We start from the raw sequence: 22738 nt of genomic DNA on the forward strand, positions 1-22738 counted from the left end.
GGGATGGGAATAATGGATTCTAGGTGGAATAGGGAAAGGAGACAGGAACGGCCGAACAATCATCCCAAGCCTCTGGGGCTGGAATTCCCCCCTCGACAGGAAATGCGGCGGGCGGTTCCATTCCTGGTGGGATCCCCCAGGAAGAACTTCTTTATCCCACAATCACTGAAACTAGAAATACCTTTTTCTGCAAGAGCCAAAGGATTCCTTAGGAAAAGGCGCCGCTCAGGAGAGGGAAAACCAACCCTGCTCCTGGGGGTTTGGGCAGAGCCAAAGAACCTTCTGCTTCCCTTTATGTGAATTACTGGGAGCAATTCCGAGCCAGCCCAGTCCAAGGAGAGCTGGGAGCAGCCAGCTCGGAGCTGGAGGGTGATAAACTGCTTTGGGATGATGGACGAGATCCACCAGTGCTCTGGCTGCCTCCCAGATTTTGGTATCTCCTGAAGAAATTCAATATTAGAATGTTATGTATGGCTCTGCTCTCATTTCCTTACTCTTTTTTCCTTATTACCTTTTTTCCCCAGGAAGGAGCCACATTAGAGTCAGACCCAGAGCTGGGCAGGCTGCCAGAACCCTGGCCAGTTTTCCTTTAATTTCTGGAAAGGTCTGGATTTCATATCCGTGTTGTTCCCTGCGTAGCCACAGACCAGCAGAGGTCCAGAGGGGTCATGGATTATGGGAACTCTGTCAAAATCCAGCCCAGCCAGGTGAACGGTGCCCCCAGTTCATTGGGCAACAGGTTTGCCCTGGGACAGGAGAGCAATGAGCAAACATTCCAGCTGTTTCAGGACTCGGGGAAGAGGCTCTCCTGGGGATGGGAATGATCAAAACAAGCTGATGTTTAACCCGTGGGGTGAGGTATCCCACGAAGAACTCCAAATGGACACACTGGGATTCATGGGACGCGTTTTAGGAAGAGGAGACCGTCAGCTTCTGGCTTTTCTTGCACCTCACCAAACCCAACCAACGGGTCAATGACAATGTCAATAATAACAATTAGCAACAATAATAATTATAAATATAACAACAACAATTAATAGGGGTTAATAACAGATTAATAGTAATGGATATGCAGCACCTCTGCCTGTCCCAGTCCCAGGAAATGAGCTTCTCCTCAAATTAGGAAGGGATTTAAACCCCTGTGTCACCAGATAAAAACTCGACAGCCAGCAGAAAAACAGATTTTTTCCCAAAAAAACGTCGGTAATGCTGAACATTCTGCTTCAGGGGAGTGTTTGGTCGGGCTGTGGGGTGGGAGCAGGGATGCTCTGCAGGGCCCAGGGCTCGCCACCTGCCTGGCTCCTGCTCCATCATCTCCCAGTCCTCATCTCCCTGCTGTCATTTCCTGCTCCTTTATCTCCCTGCTATTAATTTCCTGTTGCTTCATCTCCCCTATCCATCATCTCCCTGTCCATCATCTCCTTGTTCATTGCCTCCCTGAGCATCATCTCCTGTCCTCTGTCTCCCTGCTCATCATCTCCCCATCCTCCATCTCCCCATCCTCCACGTCCCTGCCTCTCATCTCCTGGTCCATCCTTTCCCTGCTCATCATCTCCTGTCCTTTGTCTCTCAGTCCATCAGCTCCTGGTCCATCACCTCCTTGCCCACCACCTTCTCGTCCATCATCTCCCGGTCCATCAGCTCCCGGTCCAACCTTTCCCTGCTCATCACCTTCTGTCCCCTGTCCCCTCCTGCTCCATCACCTTCCAGCCCTTCACCGTCCGCCCATCCCTTGTTGGGACGGCAGAGCCGAGATCCCGAGGGATCCGTCGGAGCCCCCCGGGTGCCTCCCGCTCCCCAGCCCCGGCGGGGCCCCTCTGACCCCTTTGGGAGTCCTTTTCCCCGCCACTGCCCGGGGGCGGCGGCGGCAGCGGGGCGGGACCGGGGGCGGCCCCGGGCACGGTGCCCCGGGAGCAGCGGCGGGAGCGGCGGAGCGGAGATGCCGTACCTGCTCATTAGCACCCAAATCCGCCTGGTGAGTCCCGGCGGGACCCCCGGGGCTGGGGAATTCCGGGGGGCGGGCAGGGACCGACCGGGGCGAGCGGTGGGACCCGCTCAGCCCGCGGTGCGCCCGTCAGCGGTGGCTCCGGTGGCCCGCGGCGATCCCGGGATGGGCTGGCCCTGCTGCTGCTGGGGTGATGCAGGTTTGGGGGACCCCCAGCACGGCCCCAGCGGCCGGTGTGGGGTGTCCGGCACAACTCCGTGAGAGCTCCCGGTGCCCACAGCGCGGCTCTGCTGCCCCCAAACCCTCCCGACTCCCTGGGGAAACTTGCGGCAGGATCCCACGGACGCCAAAGGGCTCCACTTGTCCTGGCGGCTGGGTTCCCCTCGGCCCCCAACAGCCATTCCAGCGTGGAAAACGCGGCCAAGGGAGTGGGGCTGGCAGGAGCCGGGCAGTGGTTGGGATCACTGTTTGGGATCAGCGGCTGGGATCACCGTCCGGGAGCACTGATGGGATTGCTGGCTGTCACTTATCAGATGAAGCCACAAAGCAAACGTTACCCCCCGGCACTGGCAGCACCCACATCCTGCACCCACATCCTGCAGGATGCTGGAGGAGCCCACAGCCATGTCTTTATCTGGGGGTTCCCTTTTCCTGACAGTCATCCCCCTCCCAAAGCCTGGATCTGCTGGTGCAGTTTGGGGCAGGAAACGGGGACAGTGAAACCAGCAAATGAGCAAAGTGAGGGAGTTGTGATGGACACTGCTACTGCTGCAACTGGAGATGTCCCAAAGGAAGCAGCAGTGGATTGGGAATGGGAACGTGTGGGGATGCTGCAGCACCAGAGCAGCTGCTGGCAGCAGCACTGGGGATCGTACAAATTGGTTGAGAGATTAAGGATAAGGTACAGGAAGGGATACCTGGATTATGGCACTGGAGGGAGCAGCCTGGAGCAGCAGGGCTCCAGGAGACTTTGGAAACTCTGTTCTTTGCTAAAGGGGCAAAGCAAACATTTCCAGCCTGAAACTTGGCATCGAGCTCAGGCTGGAAACCGAGCGCTTTCCTGGCAGTGGCCCCTCCCAGGATGGGCTGATGGCAATTCCCTTCCCTCAGGGCTCTCACTGGAGCTGTGCTGGGAACAGGGGGTGGCACCACGGGTCACTCACCGCTCCGTGCCTGTCCCACAGGAGGTTGGGCCCACCATGGTGGGTGACGAGCACTCGGATCCCCACCTGATGAGCATCCTGGGGGCCACGAAGAGGAGCACGCTGGGGAACAACTTGTAAGTCCTCCTCTCCTTATTTTCCCAAGAAATGCGGAACATTTTCGCTCCTGGCATTCCCCACAGCACCTTCCAGCTGTGCAGTTAATCCCAGGACTCGCACGTGTCCTGTTAATGAGGAATTGCTGCCCGATATTTCACTTGGTTCTTTATTTTCCCTTGCTCTGACCCTGTTCTAGCACCTGACTCACCTTTCCCTCTCTCACTGCCATCCCTGCCTTGCTCTGCCTGTGGCCTTTCTTGCTGGTGCCAAGCCACCCGGGATGCTCATCCACAGTTCTGTCCCATCCCATCCCATCCCATCCCATCCCATCCCATCCCATCCCATCCCATCCCATCCCATCCCATCCTCCAGTGCAGCTCAAGGTTTCACCCAAGCCAGCCCTTCCCAACAGCTCCCAAATCTTTTCCATGGGCAGCTGAGCCCCAAGGTTGGAGCTGCTTCCCACTGTGTCACCCCTGACTCCAAGCCCTCCACCTGCATACTCCCAAACTGTGGATATTTGACACTTCTCCATGTCCCCCTCTCTGCCCACACCGAGTTTGACCCCAGCCTTCGGCCAAACACTCAGAGATGTGACCAGCATCTTCCTCATGGTTTGGCCCAATTTTTTTTTTTCCTTTTTCCCCTCACTTGATATCCCACTTCTTGGTTTTCCCTGGGAAAAAAACCAATGGCAAAGCAAAACAAACCCCCAAATGCAAAAGAACCTGACAGAGAGGAGCAGCTCGATTCCTGCTGTGTCCCATGTGCCGTGGTGTGGAGTAGGAGAAGGAGGAAAAGGAGAGGAGGAGAAGGACAAGGCATTACACAGCAGGGGCATCTCATCCCAACATTCCATCTCATTCCATGCATGGAGCTGGGAAAACCCACCTACTCAGCACCAGCCTGGCACGAACACCAGGTGCTGGATCCTCGGTTGCTGCAGCGTTAAAATCTGAGTGGGGTGGGAAATGTTAATGATGAGGAGATAAAATGTAAGTATTGAGGGCCCCGTCTCCATCCCAGCCGAATTCCTGGGGGGGTTTGCCAGGCTGATCCATCTCCGTGCTGCTATTCCCAAGCCTGTGGGTGGGCAGAGATTGACAGCAGTGCCAGCATCCGTGCTGCCACCCGCCGCGCCAAGCCCGGAGTTACGCAACGGGACGGGAGACAGAGCGGGGAGAAACAGCAGGCTCCAGGAAAGAACTGGATCCGGAGAGATTTGGGCTAGGATCCCTGGGATTCACGTGGAAAAGGAAGGCACAGACAGATAAAAGCCCCTGTGGTGCCTGCCCCAGCAGCTGGGGGAGCCACAGTGCTGTAAGGAACAGGAGCACCATGTTCTGCTTGTTTGGGAGAAGGGATACGAGCTTCCTATGGGATCTCCCTGGTGGATTCACCACCTTTCTCCCCTCCCTGTGGCCCGGAGCGTTTTGAGCTGCTCTTGCCCCACCTGCTCCTCGGCACGGCCTGTCACAGCTGGGAACTCCGCTGTGTCCCCGCGGCACATCCCTGCAGCACATCCCCGCGGCCCATCCCTGCGGCACGGCACGTCCTCCCTGCGTGTGCCTGAGCAACAGGCAGTGGGCAAAGTCCCCGGCTGGAATGTGGCTGCTGGCAGCCCCGAGAGCACAGCCACGTGCCAGCGGGGCAAGCCCGGCTGCCTCCTCCAGAATCCCAACCAGGGCTGGGAGCTCCAGGATCTGCACTGTGGCCAAGCAGGATTTTCCATCCCCAACTCCTTCATGAGCAGAGCCTGGCTACGGATGCTGCAAACCCCCTTCCTGTAGCACCTTGGACCCCAAAACTTTAACCATGACCTTACAGGGAGCCTGAAGGAAAAGCCTGAGCAGCACAGACCTGCTGGGAAACTGGGATGTACAGGTGAAGCACTGAAATCCCTGTAAGGAGGGAGCGCACGGATCCTGTTCCGCAGCTCTGCACAGACACACGGCCCCTCATTAAGTGGGGAGCAGGGATGTGGTCCCTGCCCTCCGTGTTGGGGTCAGAGCCCTGGGGGCAGCCAGGTGTGGCAAGGGACAGCCAGATGTGGCAAGGGACAGCCAGATGTGGTAAGGGACAGCCAATCCCTGTCTGGGCACGTCCAGCATCCTTTGATCTTAACTGCAACCCGATGCCTTCCTTTGCATTTGGGAGCTGAGGGCTAAGACAGCTGCTAAAATTCCATGTCCCTGCTCCTCCAGGCACAGCCAAACCCATCCTCAGGGAGCTGAAGGAGAGCTGGGCATAGATCCCAAAGAGGTTGGCTGCTCCATCCCTAAAAATTGCTGCATGCCGAGGACGCTCCTGCCCCATACCTGTGGGTGCAGCTCTGGGCTCTCTGGGTTTGGTGCACCTGGAGGCAGAGCTGGTGGGACCACAACCCAACCTGTGCCAGGGCACAAGTCCTCTCCAGTCTGGCACGACTCCTCTTCTCCCTGCTGGTGTTTACCTGGGAGAAAAGGCTTTGCAGGTATCCCAGCCCCTCCATCCCGACTGGATGCACACGGAGACGGCAGCGTATCTGATACCCACAGGGTGCAGTCTTCATTTCCCTCAACTCACAGCTGTGATAAAGCCCTGGGAACTCTTCCCTCCTGCTTTTAGCTCAGTCACTCCGTTTTTTAGGTTCCTACAAATCCCTGCCTCTGCTACTTCCTCTGAATAATGGGAATAATATTTACCAGCTCCCCCTGCGAATCTGAAGGGTATGTGGCAACCCTCCTGGAGAAAGCACAGACTTCAAAGACACTTATAATAATGCACATTATCTTTACACCACATCTATAATTACAGCCAAGTACAGTCTGTCTTGAGAAACTGGAAAATCTCTCACATCTCAGGGTTATTTTGCGCTTTAAAGCACTCCCAGCCCCAGCACGGCTCCGAAATCCAAGCAGGAGCAGCTTTGGAAAGGCTTTTGGATCCTTTTTTATCATTATTAGTAGGAAAAGCAGGAGAGGCTTTGTTCAGGTGCCCAAACAGGATCCCCAGGGATCCTGCAGCCTGTCATTATCCGCTTATCCGGCACTGCGAGTCAGCTACAGCTGAGCTGCTCTTGGCTTTGTCCCAGAAGTCAAAGGAAAGGCTGGCACATCCAGTGCCAAAGGTCCCACTGGCCAGCTCAGCTCGGCTGTCCCCACCCAATTCAGCCCAGTTTGTGTCTGGTCCCCTCACTGGGGAGCAGCATCACAGCCCTCGAACTTGTGGGATCAAGGGGTAGGAATGTGGGACAGCTTCTGCTCCAAGCACAGAGCCAGCACAAACCAACTGGGAATCAGAGCTGGACAAGGATCCAGTATCAGTTCCCAGGCACTGCCAGAGCAGAGTAGCCTGGGCTCACCTCACCTGGCACCTCCATGCAGGATGGATGACTACTGGCTTTCCAAAGGTTTCCCACCTGGCTGAAAGCAGCACCTTCTTCCAATCCCCAAATTCCAACAGACTCTCAAACCCACCCAGCTCACAGACGTGCTCTGACATAGGCAGAACGCTGGGATTTCCTTCCTTAGATACACCTGAATCATTCCTCTCCTCCTCCACGAATTCCCAGGTGTGTTAAAAACGTGCTCGCCTGTGTTTACCTGTGAGCCCTCCGCCACAGTGCCAGCCCAGTTACCGAGCAGCACGTGGCTCTGGACACCGGCCCTGAGCCACATTCCCATTCAGCCTGATCCTTCCCTCCCGGACAGGATTCCCGTGGTTTGGCACCGTGGGCTGTGCCTTCCCCTGGGGTTAACCAAGGCCCTGCGTCACACTCGCCCAGCCCGTGCCAGGTGTGGCCGCTGGTCCTACAGGGGTCAGGAGCGAGGCAGGCTCACTTCCACCAGGAAATCCCCGTCTCTGTCCCCCCCCAGCTCACCTTATTCCCGTCTTTCCTGGGTGCAGCTGTGAGTACTACGTGAACGACGCTCCGCGCGTGGTCCTGGACAAGCTGGAGAGCCTCGGCTACCGTGTGGTCAGCATGACCGGCGTGGGCCAGACCCTGGTCTGGTGCCTCCACAGGGAATAGCCAGGGAGAATCCGGCGTTCCACACAGATGACATCCTGCTGGAGATCGTCTTCTAGGACTGGCAGCAAATTTTTCCCCCTTATTTCCCTCCTGTCCCAGACTCCAGGCACTCGGGCAGGGGGAGGAAGGGTGTGTGGAGGCAGAGCTGGACCCAGTGGAATTTTGCCATCCCTGTCATTTCCCAAGAGCAGGGGGAGGAAGGTATGCCCAGAATCAGGCAGAGGGAACAGATGGCTCCAGCTCTGCCTTCAGCAGGATGGCAGTCTGGCAAACTCCAGCTTTTTACATTTTAATCATGTATTCAGCATGCCCCGGAGGAAGCTCAGTAAGACCTGTCTGCCTCCTCCTCAGGCTGCCCCGGAGAGCTCCGTGCCTTCTCCTGGGCCAGGGGGTTAGGGAGGGACACCAAGCACGGACACCATCCCATCTCATCCCTGAAATCCAAGGAGGAACCACTAAACCTACCCCCAGTGCTCCGAGAATCCCTTCCCTTGGCAGCAAGGCCTGTTCCCATCTCAGCAGCACCACCAGACTTCCTGATCCAGACTGCCCTCCAAGCCTAACACGGGGTTCCCAAAGTAACACAGAAAGGTTGTGTGACTATTCCAGGCGCAGGCTCTAATCCCAACACTGCTGGAATGTCTGCAGCTGTGTATGGATCCTGCTGTGGGGGTAACACCAATAAAACATTGCTGCGCAGAGACCAGCGTCCTCCTGTGGGTTGCTTAAAGCTGTGGCCAAAGCCCTCTGGATCCAAGCTTTCAGGGACTAAAAGCTCCAAGGTTTGGTGTTCTGATGGCACCTCTCACACCCTGTCCCACAGGATGGGGCAGCTGCTCTGGGCACACACTGGCAGGGTAACACCTGCACTCTGTGAAGCTCAGGCAGCCACTCCTTCCCCAAACCTGGAAAGGGATAAGGGCTGCATTCCCTGGGAGTTTTTATTCCCACACTACCTTTAAAAAAAAGGAGGTTTATTGACTTAAATTAAGAAACAGCTCTGGGGGGACGGAGGGGTGGGGAGAATCCATACTCTCACGCTAAGTGTGGGACTTTTCCTCCTCGTCTTCCCGCTGGAGCTGCTCGATGAGCTGCTGCCTCTCAGCTGCCTGGCGCATCCTCATCATCACCAGGCTCTCGTAGTCCCGCTCGGACACCACCGACGCCTGGGAAGGAGCAGGAAACACACACAACCCGTCAGGACAGCACAGACTCCCAGACCCTCCCCAAATCCCCCTCACAACATCGGTGTTCTGGGCAGGAAGCAATTTGATCCCACAGAAATTGGGTGAGGTGGGTGAAAGCTGCCTGGCTATGGGGAATAACCAGGAATTGTTATTAAAATGATGATTAAAAATAACCAGCGGTAAATGTGGTTGGTGAGGAAAGAGGGACAGACACGGAGCCAGCATTCCATGAGGCCGGATGGGGCATTATTTGGGATGACAAGCTCACCCTGCACCTACAACGCTGGTGCTCGAAGTCCAGCATACACTTCACCTGTTATAAAGGCTAATGCCATAAAAAATCAAACCTTCGTGGATTAGTCATGGAAGTGACTAAGTCTGATGGTGCTGAGGCCCTGGCACAGGGTGCCCACAGAAGCTGTGGCTGCCTCTGGATCCCTGGAAGTGTTCCAGGCCAGGCTGGATGGGGCTTGGAGGGATAGTGGCAGAGGGTGGGACTGGATGGGCTTTAAGGTCCCTTCCCACCCAAACCATTCCATGATTCCAACAGCTGCTATCAATGACCTTGGAGGTCTTTTCCAACAGGAACAATTCCGTGATTCTAAGCGGCTGCAGAAAGAAAACCACCAGGGATGTTCCCAAACCTGACACAGGAATGGAACAGTTTTCCAAAGCTCCCGGAGCCTTGCTGCTGTGTGTGGCAGCAACTGTCACGTCAAGGCAGTCGATTGCAGACTCTGCCTAATGAACGTGGGCAGCAGATGACAGCTGCTCTGGTGCTTTGGAACTGCTTCCAAAGCCATTCCACACTGGTAGGTGGCCGCGCTATTTTGGATGTATGAAAGCACTGCAAGGCTTGGAAACATCCAGCTCGTTCCTTGACAGTTCAGGTGGAAATAAAAACGTCTTGAGAGAAGGTGAATGGAAAAAACCCCTTCATGTTCATTTTTCTAGGAAGCGGGTTAAGTGGTGATCGCGGAGAATCACGGAATCCCACACCCACAATGGTTTGGGTGGGAAGGGACCTTAAACATCATCTGGTTCCAACCTCGTGCCCAGGCTGCTCCCACCTGGCTTTGAACACTTCCAGGGATTGGGCAGCCACAGCTTCTCCAGGTATTTAAGGATTTCTTAGGAAGCAGAAGGGACACGAAGGCAATAGCACAGCTACTAAGTCTCCACATGGAAACATGGGCGAGTGCAATTCCTTATCCCATGCCAGCAAAGTGGCTCCTCCGGCTGCGAGGACACAATGAAAGCCCACAACAGATAACAGAACATCAAGTGGGAAATTAAGAGTCTAATTGGTGTCTTAGGAGCCACCTGAACGAAATGACCTTTGGGTACTGGCAGCAGCAGTCTCTGAGAAAGCACCGATGGCATCAGCCCTCAGCCGGGATCTTTCCAAGTCCCATCCACCAGCCTCAGGAATTTGCTGGGCTGGATGGAAGAGGCTGCGTGAGACTCATGCAGATGAATCACCCACACAAACCTGAAGCCCCACCTCACACTGGGATTGAAATTTAAAACAGACAGGAGATTATTTGCAGCCTGGTTTGGGAGCTCTGCTGACACGAGGAGCCCTCGGAGCGGCAGGAGGGAGAGCAGCCTGATCCAGGTGGGCTCCCAGCACGTGCTCCCGGGTGCGTGAGCGTGGGCTGAGGCTTCGCCACTCCACACACCTACTTCCTGCAATCCTGGCAATTACCAATCGAGTGAAACCCAGTTTCTGACGTGGCTGACTCAGCAAGGGCTTGGCTCGAAACAAACACATCCACGCAGGGAGCTGCAGCCCGGGAAGCAGCGACGGGTGGCACATGAAGGGACGGCGGCGGCAGCGCTGGGGAGCTTTGGCATCCTGGGTCCAACCTGGCTGAATTCCTGGACTCCTGGCTGAGTTCTCCCTGGACTTGCTGCTTCATCCTGGTGAGCGTGGCCAGCCCAGTTCTGCGAGTGCTCCGGCAGCTTCACCTCTCCGCTCCTGGACTCTGGGCTGCTCCAACAGGGCGTAAGTCTCCTTGGCACTCCATTCTCCCAACGCTGCCTCCCGCGTTGTCGCTTTTTACATCCCCCTTCGCCCGTATTCCCTGGGTTCCTTCGGTGGCACTGAGTCACCATCTCGTTCCCAGCCACCCACGGCGCTTTTCCGGCGGTGCCCCTCCACAGAAGGTGCCCGGTTACCATGGCACCCGAGTGCCCTTCTGTTCTAGATGCCAGATTAGATCTGTTCTCATGGTGACTGTGCCTCTGCTGTTCCCCACCAGCCCGGAGCCGCAGCACGCGTTTAACGAGCTCGCTCTCACGCCGCCGCTCCTCTCCGCTCCAGGAGGAGACTCCCTGAGATCCGAGCTGAGCCAAGTGCTCCTTGCCACGGCGTGGAGTTTGCATTTCCTGCACTACCAGCCTCCCCGTGTTCCTCGCAGCTCCGGGAACGGGGCAGGAAGAAGTTGCTCCCGTTGCGTGGCTCGCTGCTGATCCCTCGGCTCCCGCCTGTGAGGAGTCAGCACTGCTGCTCCTCGCTGCCTTCCCTCGGCATGGATACTTGGCGCAGGGGGTCCATCAAGTCCACCACCTTCTTCCGGCGCTTCTCCCTCAGGAGGCACAAAAAGCTGGGCAACCAAGTCATCATCCTGAACCAGAACAGCCACACGCTGGACACGGACGGCCAGAAGAGGGAATGCTTGAGGGATCTGAAGGACAAGTCTGAGTACCTGTCCTGTCAGAGCGAGCAGAACCTGGCCAAGGCACAAGCCCCTCCCAAGCCTCCCCGGCTGTACCTGGACAGTTCCAGCTGCCCCAACATCATCGATCACACAGATTCCCACTCCAACCTCTCCTTTTCCGATGCTGCTCCGTACCACAAAGCCTCTCCAACGCACAAGGACCAGGCTACAGACCACGGCCCCTCAGAGGCAGGTCTCCAGAACAGCACCACTCTTCCCGACCTGGCTGACCCCTTCCTGTCCTTCAAAGTGGATTTGGGGCTCTCGCTGCTCGAGGATGTGCTGCAGACCCTCAGGAAACAGAACCCAAGGGATTACGCCATTTGAAGGTACTCCTTGTCCATCACACCCCAGTTACTCACTGCTGCTGCCGCTTCCTCCGACCCCGGCGGGAGGAAGGATGCTGGAGCGTGCCTGTTGTGTGTGGCCTGTTTTGTTGTCCTCGCCTCACCCACCAGAGATCATCCCTGTCCTGGCCAAGGAATCCTCTGGAGCAGAGCTCACGGGCTATGTGCTCAGGTGAGAGCACTGTCTGCTGTCTCCTGGGCAACTTTCCACTCTCCACCCCAGGAATTTCCCACACTGAACTGCACGTCCCCTCCTCGGGGAAGACTGGCATTTTTTGGGAAAGACTTACTTTGGGGATGTAACACTGGGGGGCAGGGACACACAGGGATTTGGCACGGATCACTTGTGGAGCAGCAGGCAGCCTGCAAGGAGGCAGCAGCACTGCACCCCAAAGGCAAAGCTTTGAGGGCTGAGGGACGGGAACTGGGGCTTCTCCTCCCACCGTGTTTGGATGTGAAAGCTCAAAGCTGCTCCTCCGTTTTTTCTCTGCCTCCTTGTGGGTTTCTTCTCCCCTAACTCCAGTACAGGTGGCACTCCCAGCCTGGAAACAGGTAAGCATCCATGTAGGCTCCTGATACAGCACCAGCAGTGGATTTACCCTCCTGGCAGGAGAAGAGATGTCTCTGACACTGCTGCCTCACGCATGCACTGAGCTCCCAGCTGTACAGACATGGAAGAATAAATGTATCTGTGACTGGAAGTGTCTGGTTGCCTCATTTCTTTGGGAGCAAGCCACAGAAACCCCAGGCACCAGGAGCACAGGGTATCTGGAGCAGCCCAGACCCATCCTCCCTGGCACTGCAGGGTTTTATGAGGGGAGGGGAACCAGTGTGGCTCTGCTTCTCTGGGCTGGGGGAAGGACAGAGCTGCTGGGACCTGAGGAGAGCTCACACAGCTCGGGACAAGACAGGAACAGTGCCCCACCCTGAGCTGGGCAGTGGGAAGGGCTTTGCCAGGCTGAGAACATTCTGGGCAGCATCAGGACAAACTGCTGAAAGAAACTACCAGTTCTTACCTTTTTGACTATTATGGCTCTTTTAAAAAATAACAATAATAAAACCTCCACGCCCCCAGATAACCAGGAGCTTTGGAAGCGGCCAAAGCAACCTGCAGGGATATTCCAGGGAAAGCACAGCTGCCTCTTACCCTGCAAGATTCACCTCCCAAAGTCAGATAGCAGGAAATAAACCCTCTGAAACCTCAAAGGAGCTTAGAAAAGGTGCAAGAGTGCCAGGCAGGAGGCTCTTCTCAGGACTGAATGGCTGAGGAGCACTGGCAGGGAAATGCCACTGCAGGAGCAGGGAAAACATTCCCAAAATCGAGTGTTCCACGCTGCTGGAGTGGCAAAACAAGCTCTCCACAGCCGCTGTGTGTGCTTTGAACCATCACACAGCCACTGCTCTCAATAGCCTGGAGTAACACTGGCCAAGCCACAGCTCTTGAATTCCAAGGGCAACTGGAGCCTGCTTGGCTCCAGCAGCTCTCCAGGAACTGCTGGACAACGTGCACCTGTTGCTGCAGGAGACAACAAGGCTGTGGAAGCAGAGCAGCCTCCTCACAGCACAGCTTCCACCTGGGAGCTGCTTCCAAACCCCTCTGGCTGGGGTCTGGCTGTCCTTCACCGGCAGATTTTTGGGCTGCCTGTCCCAGACAAGGAGCAGAGGATGAGTAGGGAGCATGTTGCCATGAGAACACTGCAGGTTTGGGTTGTTTCCTGGAGCAGAGCAGGGAAGGAGCTGCTTTTGCACAGAGTGGGAAGAGAACGGGGGTGGATTCAGACAAAAACAGAGGGGGGAAGCAAATAGGAAGCAAGAGCAGCTTAAATCAGAATGAGGTAAGTGCAGCCTGGAAGCAGGAACGTGGAGCCTGGTGGCTGGGAAGCCAGGCTGGGTGTGAAAGGAAGAGGCAGGGGGAAAAGGGATCTGGGAGCTCACTCTGCACAGTCTTCAACTGGAGAGCACAAGTTAAGTCAGCTGGAAGCAGATTGGCCAAGGGGAGCTGTTAACACATTACAGGTTTTAGAAGCATCCTACTGGATGCAGCAGGAGGATTTGGAGAGGGTCTGGAGTAGGAACAAGGACAAACAGGAAGGAGAGCAGCTTGGAGATCCAAGGCTGCAGTGCAATCACAGCTTCTCACAGGTAAGAGCAGCAGAAAGGACAGCCAAGCACCAGCAGTGCGACTCCTGGGAAGGATGCAGGTCCCTGGCAGCAGCTCCTCGCCATGCCCAGAGCCAGGTGGGATTGAGGAGGCTGTGCAGGGCAGAGCTGAGTCACCAGCACCCTGTGCTGCTTTCCTGCTCTCCCTGCTGCCTCACCACACTAATCCTGCACCGCAGGCAGACGCTGCACTTCCACACCAACAAGCTTTGGGCATGGGAACAGGCCAGGACACACTCGGGGATCTGAACCCACGCAGGCTGGAATCCACTACTGAGCTCCGACCACACCAGCAGCCCCCTTCGGCAGGAACGGGCCAGCTCTCACTCTCTGCTAGTGAGCAATTCACTAATAACCTGGTTTGGAGTCTGCTTTTTGCCTCAGTTTCCCTCCTAACCCTCTGGTGAATCTCCTGTGGCTGCAGGACTCTCCCTGGTCCTGCATGGACAGGATAACAACCGGGCATTCTGATGTACAATTACAAATAATATAAATAAAGTGCTTAATAAAACATCAAGAGAGTGAATGCACTGAACAATCTCAGAAGCTTGAAATATTTAGGGAGTGAACACACAAAAGGGCATTCAGTTTGATATTGCTTTCTCCTCCCTCCTGCAGACCCTAAGAACAGAGGTTTGCTTCCAGCACTGAAATTTCCTCCTCCTGTGAACGCAGTGAGTAACCAAGGCTCCCTAAAAGAACTTCTCAGCAGCTCTCACCCAGAGGATTCCAACAGTCAACACATTTTAAAAAATCCCATCAGAGTGGCACTGGAGGCTTTGGGCTGAGCAAGGAATACCCTTGCTCTTCACTTGGGACAAAGGGAATGTGTGAAGATCCAGTCATCCAAATAGCTCCAGCTCCCAGTGTGCTGCTGCCCAGGCAAGAGGTCCTTTAGAAAGCCACTGATCCAGCACAGAAAGGCTGCTGGGAAAGCCAGGCCTGGCACCAAGAGCTTCTATGTGACCACAGCTACAGAGCACACTGAGATTTGGGTTGTTACAGCACCAGATTTGCATCCCACAGCCCACTGTCCTTACCTGGGAGGTCCTGGGCTGGCTGGTGCTGTCAGGGAGGACGGTGCTGGGGTGGCTCTGGGGCTGGCCTTCCAGCCAGGAAATCTTCAGGGGGTTATTTAGCAGGCCAACCTCATTCTTCACAGCCATCTCCTGGCAGGGAAAACATCCTTCCATCACCACCCGAATTCCAGACCCTGCTCCCTCACAGGTCACTAAGAATCGTGCTCCCATCTCAGGCTGGCCTCAAGGCCAAGTAGGGAACAAACAAGACCAATCCCTGGAAGTGCTCCAGGCCAGGTTGGACGGGGCTTGGAGCAACCTGGGATAGTGAGAGGTGTCCCTGCCCGTGGCAGGGGGCTTGAATTGGATGATCTTTCAAGGGCCCTTCAAACCCAAACCATCCTCTGATTCCATTCCATAAGAATTTAAGGATCCTTCTAACCCAAAGCATTCCGTGACTCTCAGATTTCACTACATGGGAAGCACCTTTACAGTCCACACCCCTGCCAATAGTTTTGATGAACAGGTCACACACAGTTCTGGGGGGTTTTATTACTTGGATGTGAGTGAAAGAACAGCAAACAAGGAATAGAGAGACTCTTGTACAGCCCAAGCTGATGGAACCACTAAAATTTAAGGTAACTGATGATTTCTGCTCCCACGGCCACATGAATTATTCTAACTCACAGTGAGCCAAGACATTTTGGGTTGTTTTTCACTGCAAATGCCTGGTATCACCTCCAAAACACAAAAGCCCAACTCCAAGGTATTTCACCTTCAGAGAGAGGTGAGTAAGTGCTCGGTGCCTGATCTTTAAGGCAGCGCCTCTTCCCTCAGCCTGTTCCATGCACAACCTGTTTATGTGCCTGATCTCTGGGTCTGTGCCTCCAGCTGCGCCACTCCCTTCGTGCCTCTGTGCCTTCAGACTCTCATTACCCTTCTCCACTGCCTTAATGACAGGGCAGTGTCCTGGCTGTCACCCCGTCCTGTGCCACCCCCAGCACACCCAGCAGGGGCTCTGCACACTCACAGCTGCCTTCACCGTGGCAAATTCCACCACTGCACTCCCAGTCTTCCTGCTGGAGATCAACAAATTGAGCACATCTCCATACTGTGGAAAGAAGGAAAGGAAGAAAGGGAAGTTAATAACAGAGCCAGGAGAGACGTCAAGTTCATTTATCAAATGAACACAAGAGAAAACATGTGTTTTCACAGACATGAGGCTTGAGCTGGCACCATTTCTGTCCTGCTTCCACTGATCCCACCATTTCTGTCCCTCCAGGAAATAATCTGGGAAGACATGGAGCTCCACACTTGGCTCCCAGCAAGCCCCGGTGCAAGAGGGCTGCTGAGCACAGAGCCAGAGTTTAGAGGGAAAATAAAGATGCCAGGCTGGGATTGATCAGATCAAAGGCTTGTCTGTGCCTGTCTCTGCACTTCCCACAGCAGGGATGTGGAGTGCTTGAAGAGAAGGAAAGAGTGCACCACAGCCACGGAGCCAGATTAAGTGGGCAGGGAGCATCCAGGGGGAAGAGCCTGCTGCTGCTCTGCTTCAGCAGGAGTCCCTGCTGGGAGCCAGGCAGAGCTGTAAGCTGGGAAACAGCTCCCAGCTCACGGATCAAAGGATCCAACTTGGTTCAAAGGTTGGATTTGATGCTTTAAGAGATCTTTTCCAACCTTAATTGACTCCACGATCATGCTGATGAGCTCTGAAAACTGCATGAGAAAGATGAACAGGGAAGAAAGTGAGCCACTCCAGCTTATAGCTTACAAGGGAGTGGAGGGACAGGACACAGGGAATGGCTTCGAACTGGATATTTAGATCAGATTATCTGTTCAGATGAGATTGTTAAGATAAAATCCTTCCCTGTGCAGGTGCTGAGACCCCAGCACAGGGTGCCCAGAGAAGATGGGGCTGCCCCATCCCTGGCAGTGTCCAAGGCCAGGCTGGATGGGGCTTGGAGCAACCTGGGCTAGTGGACGGGGTCCCTTCCCATGGCAAAGGGTGGAGCTGAATCATTTTTAAGGTCACTTGCAACCCAAACCATTCCATGATTCTGTGATACGCAGCTTCCCAGAATTCACTCTCCTTACAGCACTGAGAGCAGGGGAAGACCCAGTGATAAACAGGGAAGAGCGCCAGACAGGACCTTCTGCAGGATCTGCAACAGCACATCTTTGGAGTATCCTCCTCCCGTCTCATCTTCCTTCCTGCATTTCCACCTGAGCTGGGAAACAAAGGGCAGGAGTTCATCTTTCCCGTTCGGATGCGCTGCCTGCTCAAGCAGCTGCCACCCCCCTGCACATTCCCCATGTCTGCTATTTACAGCCACACTCCCGGGCCTGCCAAGACAGTGATCTCAGCTTGGGAGTGAGCACAGGGAACAAACTGTTTGGGGAACAGGGAGAAACGCTGCTGCTCGATGGGATAAAAAAAGATCGCACTTGAAAGGATGCTAATGGCTCTGCCAGGGTAATTAGCAGATGTTTCCCTGTGCCTGAAGCACAGACAACTCAATCCTAGGCTCAGAAATCTGGAGCAGACAAAGAAAAGGTGAGGGAGGGAGGAATTCTAACAGCAAGGACAGGAGCTGTTCACCTGATGATGCACATTCCATGGGGGAATTTAACCTCCAGTGTTAAGAAGGAAGTGCCAGCTCAGCAGGGTTGAAGTGTTCCTGCTGTTTTCCACCACATTCTACCAGTTTTCACCAAAACTGAGCTTTCTGAGGATGTCTTACCTTGAGCTTAGGAGTTACTTTGCTTTCTGCTGCATTTCTTTCCTGCTTGCCTAAAGAGAGAGAAAGCCAACAAAAAAAAAGATGGAGAGGACATGGGTGAAAATCCCTCAGCATTTAGCACAACATTTTCTCTGAGAACATACATCTGACGACAGGAAACACTTTGGGATTTCTACTGGACCATTCCAGCCCCAAAAACCTTGTGCAACAGGAACTGCAGCACAAACTGAATATTCCATGGCAGCACTTTTCCCCTCTAGAAAGCCCAGACTTGCTGCTAGGAACGGGTCAGCAAAAATACAAGTAGGAGACCTGTTCTGAGGCATTTTTCCCTGCAAGAGGGTTATGCTGGGATAACTGGAAAAGCAGAGTGTAGACGGCTGCCAGAGAGCCCAGTGCCCCCTGCAGGTGAGGGCTCCGGGCTCCCCCGTGCTCACCCCGGCTGCGCTGCTCCCTTTCCAGGCGGATCTGCTCCCTGACGAGCCTCTGCTGCTCCTCCAGCTGCCGGGAGCCCTCCTCACGCAGGCGGATTATCTGCGGCACAGGGAACATGGCACGGACACCTGAGGCACAGACCCAGGGCTGGAACGCCAGCTGGACACTTCCAAGGACAGCTTGGGCCTCACTCCCATCTCCTGGGACACCCCTCCAGCCAGCTCTGCTGGGACAACTCCAAAAGGAGCAGCCTGCTCTGGGGAAGGTGGCCCTGAGCATGGCAGGGAGTGGAACCGGATGGGCTTTAAGGTCCCTTCCAACTCAAACCGTTCCAGGATTCTCTGATTCACAGAGCCTTTTAATCCCAAAGGTTGAAGGACTGCTATCCAGAGATTCGCTGCACCTCATCTCATGGATTTCATCCTGAATGGAAATACTTCCAGCAATTCTTCTCAAAAATAGCAGAGAGAACTAAGAATTTATCCTTACCTCTTCTTCTAATGATCTCGTTATCCTGACCTCCTCCTCTTCGTTCTCCTGGCACTGGGCTTCCCGTTCTCTGGCTTCAAGATCTGCAGAGAAAGAAACAGAATTAAAACAATCCCAAGAGAATCTGAATTTCCCCTGCAGACCAGAGGGAGATGGAAAGATCACAAACTTGGCTACAGCTACACCAATATCCTGCTAGCTCTGCTGCCTCTCCTCTGCCCCCACACACCAAAGGAGTCTTAGCAGTCCTCAAACCCCCTAATTACCAGAGCAGGACCCAATTCCCTCCTTCCCAGAGCAGGACCACCCCAGCTATGGCTGTGGGAGGAGATTCCAGGTGGCTCCTGCACTGCACTGGGCACGAAGAAACCAGGGTCATCCCACATGGATGGACCGATCCCTGGGGAATTCCTGTCACAGAGAAATGCAAACACCCAGCTGAGGGAGACTTCAGGAGAACGTGAGGGTTTGATTTTCTCACCAAGCTTTACTTTCTTCCTCTTCTCATCGAGCTTCTGTGTCCTTGCTGCAGCCTCCTTCTTCGCCCTCCTCACCCTGTCATAGGCTGCCTGCCAAGGAACCAGCACAACAGTGGGGAACTACGGAAACCGGGAGAGAAACTGGAAAGCAGGGAATACAACGACATCAGGGATTGAAACCCTGCCAGCAGGGGTGAAGCATCTGCTGCTTCTTGGGCTACGAGCTCTGCCAGCACTTGAAAAGAGGAGCCAGTTGATGTTTTTAGCTCTCACCACCCGGAATCAGCACTTTGTTCCCTCCTGAGCTTATCTGGAGAGAGTTCCTTGCTCATTTCTGGTTTGTTTTTATTCTTCCCAGGGACATTTCCAGGTTCTTTCAGGCCTTGGGCAGTGGGTTCTCAGCCACTTCCTCACAGCTCCAGAAGGATCCAAGCTCTCCTGTGTCCCAGCTTGGAGCCTCAGGAATTGCATCCAGGTATTACTCATGTGCCAGCCCCTGACTCGAGGGGAATGGCAGATACACCATTGCCATGGGAACTGGGGGTCCCTGAGTCAGGGATGGCTATCACTGGTGTTATCAAACGGGATATGCCCCGGTCCAGCACATTATTAAAGGCACCAGCTCAGGGCAGAGCAGCAAATCACAAGCACCACATTTCTCCAAGCTGTTACCTGGCATCCGAGATTTGATCTCACAGAGAGAGAATTACTGGGAACAACAGCTGGGACTTGTATTCATGGAGTCTCTGTCGGAGCAGAGAGCAGGACAGGCAGGAATACAGTTCCCAGCAACAGCCTGAAGTCCCACCCTTCCCAAGGGAGCATCCTTACCCTGGCTGCTGCATCTGTGAGCACGGCCAAGGCCTGGGAGAGCTGGTGGAAGATTTCCGCTGGGAAGGAGAAGAAATAAGGGCAAGATGAGGGAAAGCAGGTGAGGGACCTGGGGAAGAACCAGGAAAGACAGTTCCTGTGGGAATGTCTCTCCAAGGAAGAAAAATCACCTTTCCAAAGTGTTTGTAAGCCAACCTCTACCAGGGCCACCTCGACTCAAAGGTGTTACACAAACTTGAGAGCAAATAAAGAAACAAAACTTGGGATTGTTTCATTTTAAGAGAAATCTTGGAACACATAAACTTATTTTTTCTTATTTTGGGTTGCAATATCTCCTTCACGCCACATTTGGCTGGAGCTCACAATTTCCTTCTCCCTCTCAGTCCTTTTCCTTCAACTTCCTCTTGTTTGTGTACAAACACACCATCAGGAAGTCCCACTTATGTTGGACTGGAAGTTGTTGCATTACAGCCATCTATCCTTTAGAAGTCTTTCCTCTTGTCCTGTTATAAGCATTGGCAGATTATGCTTATTTTCATGAAGATGAATTATCAGTACTGACACACAAGAAAGAAACTAATTGCTAACTCCACAAGCTCCATCCACAGCAAGCACGTGCTGCAGGCAGCTGGAATTCCCCCTTCCATGCCTCCAGCTTTTCAGCCCGACACCCAAACCTGGCATTTTTCCTCAAGATTGCTGCCCCTCCTCCTGGAAGGGGATGGGGACGAGCTGGAGGCTTCCCCACATCCTTCCCCTCACTCCTCAGCCTCCTGCAGGTACAACCCCCCAGATCTTCCCTCGTGGCTGTTACTTTTTACCACTGCTGCTCTCCAAAGCAGGGCAGCCTGCCAGGAAGCCAGGCCTTGCTCCCAGTTTGGGTGAGCTCAGCCAACACTCAGGGCTTTTCCCCTACCAGAAACGGGCCCTGCCCACAGATAATAGGATTTATGGGGTGCTGGTGAAGTTTGGATTGTGAGAGACAGGGATTAAAGCAGCGTCCAAGCAGCCAAAGGTTGGGAAGATCTGGAGAGGTGCAACTGTAATTCCAGCACTGCCCCAACGCCGGTGTTTCTAAACCCAGCAGGGACTGTTCAGCCTGAAAAAGCAGAGTTAACACCAATGGGAGCAACTCCCAGCCCTGTGTGTATTCCCAGGGACACCCAGGCACTCCCTCAGCACCCAGGGAAGCAGAGCCACTTCCAGGGGCCTGCAGAAGTGAAAACTGCCAGGAAGAGCTGCTCCATCTCACCTGCCCGAGGGTTGTCCGGGTTCTTGTCCGGGTGGCAGGTCAGGGCCTTCTGCCGGAACGCTGTCTTCACCTGCGGGGCCGCACTGGGAGTTACTGGGGGGAACTGGTTTGTCTCTGCCCAAAAAGGCAACTTGGAAAACCAAGTTCAAGGGTAACCTGCCAGGCCCCGTGTCTGGAGGGAGTTGGAGCTATTAAAAGCTGTTTTTAGTTCCAGGTGTCTTGTGTTGGAGCAAGGAAACCTCAGGTAAAAAAATGGGAGAGGGAAAAAAAGGGGAGAGGGGAAAGAAAAAGGGAGAGAAGGGAAAAAAGGGGAGATGATAAAAAAAGGGAAGAGGAAAAAAAATAAGGGGAAAGGAAACCAAAGAGGGGGAAGGAAAGGAAAAAGAATAAGAGAGGGGGGAAAAAAAAAAGGGGGAGAGGATAAAAAAATGAGGAAGGGAAAAAAACCAGAGAGAGAGCCAAAAAGAGGGAAAGGGAAGCAAAAATGGGAAAGGAAAAAAGGGGGGGAGGAAAAAAAGGGGGAAGTGGAACCAAAAAGAGGAAAGGGAAAAAGGGGGAAAGAGAAAAAAAAAAAAAAAAAAAAAAGAGGGAAGGGAAACGAAAAAATGGGGAAAGGGAAAAAGAAGTGGAAAGGAAAAAAAAAGGGGGAAAGGAAAAAAGGAAGCCGCTCTGTCCCACTCCCAACCAATTCCCTACTAAAACAAGTGGAAAAAGTTGTGTCCCGGCCCCACCTGGTGGACAAAGCTGCCGGGAGTGGGAATGTGCAGGAAAAGCCCTGCAGATGATCCCACCTCCTGCGTTAGAGTCCAGCTGAGGGACAGTCGTATCCTCCCCGGGCTCCATCCTCCAACATCCCGTCTCAGCAAAGAATTCCTTCCCAATGTCCCACCTAACCCTGCTCTCTGGCAGTGGGAAGCCGTTCCCCCTTGTCCTGTTTTTCCAAGCCCTTGTCCAAAGCCCCTCTGCAGCTTTCTCCGAGCTTCCTTCTTATGTTTAGCACCGACTACCCCAAAAAATTCAATTGAAAACCGGGAACGCGTAATTCCAACCCTACAAAATGAACCACGTGGCTTTTGGGCACTCGGACAAACTTCTTAACAACCGGATGTTTTGATAAAGGCGGAAATTTTCCTTCTGGAAGCACACAAAGGAACGAGAGGAACAGTGTCCCAGCTCAACCCTGCAGTTCTCTCCAAGCCATCTCCTCCTCCAAAGGCGGGTCTTGCCCCGCAGGATTGAGAAGGGACAGGGGTGAATTGAGGGAACGACGCCAATCCCAGTAAAACCGGGACGGGACAACGCCAAAATCAGTAAAACCGGGCTTTGCCCGAGGTTTGACAGCTCCGGTCCCTCAGCAGCGCTGGGAGCAGCCCCTCAGCTCAGCACTGGGGAGCAGCACGCGCCGCGCCGGGAACACGCCGCTCCCGAGGACACCGGGACAGGGAGGGAGGGAGGGGACAATAGGAGCCCGTCCCGAGCCGCCCGCGCCCCTCACCTCCTTCTCGGACGCCTTCTCCCCTATCCCCAGCAGCCCGTAGAGGTCCCGCTCCAACAGCTCCTTATCCACCGCCATCTTCGCGCTTCCCGGTTCCGCTCCCGGCGCCGCGGTCGCTGGGAAGTGTAGTCCCCACAGGCCGCCGCGCCACGCACCGCGCGGGGAGGTTGGACTACAAGCACCGCGATGCACCGCGCGGCCCCAGTGGAAGGGCACGACCAGGGTGCGCAGCGCGATGCTGGGCATGCCGGGTGGTGTAGTTCTTTAGCGGCGGCTGCGAGCGGGGAGAAGCTGGAGGAAAACTACAGGTCCCGTGGGGCCGTGCGCGGGCACCGAGCCCTTAGGGAAAAGTGCACGGGCG

The 22738-nt window shown here is 54.6% G+C and overlaps 3 protein-coding genes and 1 long non-coding RNA gene across 5 annotated transcripts; 2 read left to right on the forward strand and 2 right to left on the reverse strand.

Moving 5' to 3' along the window:
* Positions 1-926: 926 nt before the first annotated feature.
* On the reverse strand, positions 927-3189 carry LOC125327443. The gene is made up of 2 exons (XR_007204258.1): positions 3109-3189; positions 927-2464 (listed from the first exon to the last, which is right to left on the reverse strand). It is a non-coding gene; the product is annotated as an uncharacterized LOC125327443 (long non-coding RNA).
* On the forward strand, positions 1865-7920 carry GCHFR (GTP cyclohydrolase I feedback regulator). The gene is made up of 3 exons (XM_048306863.1): positions 1865-1975; positions 3130-3224; positions 7096-7920. The coding sequence occupies exons 1-3, from the start codon at positions 1940-1942 to the stop codon at positions 7217-7219; spliced, it is 255 nt and encodes an 84-aa protein (XP_048162820.1). The 5' UTR covers positions 1865-1939; the 3' UTR covers positions 7220-7920.
* Positions 7921-8176: 256 nt separating this feature from the next.
* DNAJC17 (DnaJ heat shock protein family (Hsp40) member C17) lies at positions 8177-22494 on the reverse strand. Of its 2 annotated transcripts, none has more exons than XM_048306768.1 (11): positions 22378-22493; positions 20883-20952; positions 19631-19689; positions 18802-18889; positions 18321-18403; positions 17834-17930; positions 17397-17446; positions 16806-16883; positions 15686-15766; positions 14677-14805; positions 8177-8385 (listed from the first exon to the last, which is right to left on the reverse strand). In XM_048306768.1, exons 1-11 carry the CDS (start codon positions 22453-22455, stop codon positions 8260-8262), a joined length of 939 nt encoding a protein of 312 aa, XP_048162725.1. In that variant the 5' UTR covers positions 22456-22493; the 3' UTR covers positions 8177-8259. The 2 variants fall into 2 exon arrangements, with proteins under 2 accessions (XP_048162725.1, XP_048162726.1); XM_048306769.1 differs by lacking the exon at positions 8177-8385 and adding an exon at positions 12052-12137 and having other exon boundaries at positions 22378-22494.
* C6H15orf62 (chromosome 6 C15orf62 homolog) lies at positions 8984-12177 on the forward strand. Its single transcript, XM_048306844.1, has 2 exons — positions 8984-10414; positions 10671-12177. The coding sequence occupies exon 2, from the start codon at positions 10941-10943 to the stop codon at positions 11454-11456; it is 516 nt and encodes a 171-aa protein (XP_048162801.1). The 5' UTR covers positions 8984-10414; positions 10671-10940; the 3' UTR covers positions 11457-12177.
* Positions 22495-22738: the final 244 nt, after the last annotated feature.

This window comes from Corvus hawaiiensis, chromosome 6, assembly GCF_020740725.1.
Source record: "Corvus hawaiiensis isolate bCorHaw1 chromosome 6, bCorHaw1.pri.cur, whole genome shotgun sequence".
In the NCBI taxonomy this organism is placed as follows: domain Eukaryota; kingdom Metazoa; phylum Chordata; class Aves; order Passeriformes; family Corvidae; genus Corvus; species Corvus hawaiiensis.

What these genes read in the sequence shown, in the direction of transcription:
- GCHFR (XM_048306863.1), top strand. Translation starts at nt 1,940, where the DNA reads ATGCCGTACCTGCTCATTAGCACCCAAATCCGCCTG. An exon ending in TTAGCACCCAAATCCGCCTG is followed by an intron (nt 1,976 to 3,129) that starts GTGAGTCCCGGC and finishes CCTGTCCCACAG; the next exon opens with GAGGTTGGGCCCACCATGGT. An exon ending in AGCACGCTGGGGAACAACTT is followed by an intron (nt 3,225 to 7,095) that starts GTAAGTCCTCCT and finishes TCCTGGGTGCAG; the next exon opens with CTGTGAGTACTACGTGAACG.
- C6H15orf62 (XM_048306844.1), top strand. Translation starts at nt 10,941, where the DNA reads ATGGATACTTGGCGCAGGGGGTCCATCAAGTCCACCACCTTCTTCCGG.
- DNAJC17 (XM_048306768.1), bottom strand. Translation starts at nt 22,455, where the DNA reads ATGGCGGTGGATAAGGAGCTGTTGGAGCGGGACCTCTACGGGCTGCTG. An exon ending in TCACAGATGCAGCAGCCAGG is followed by an intron (nt 18,890 to 19,630) that starts GTAAGGATGCTC and finishes GTTCCTTGGCAG; the next exon opens with GCAGCCTATGACAGGGTGAG. An exon ending in TGTTGCAGATCCTGCAGAAG is followed by an intron (nt 15,767 to 16,805) that starts GTCCTGTCTGGC and finishes TTCTTTCCACAG; the next exon opens with TATGGAGATGTGCTCAATTT.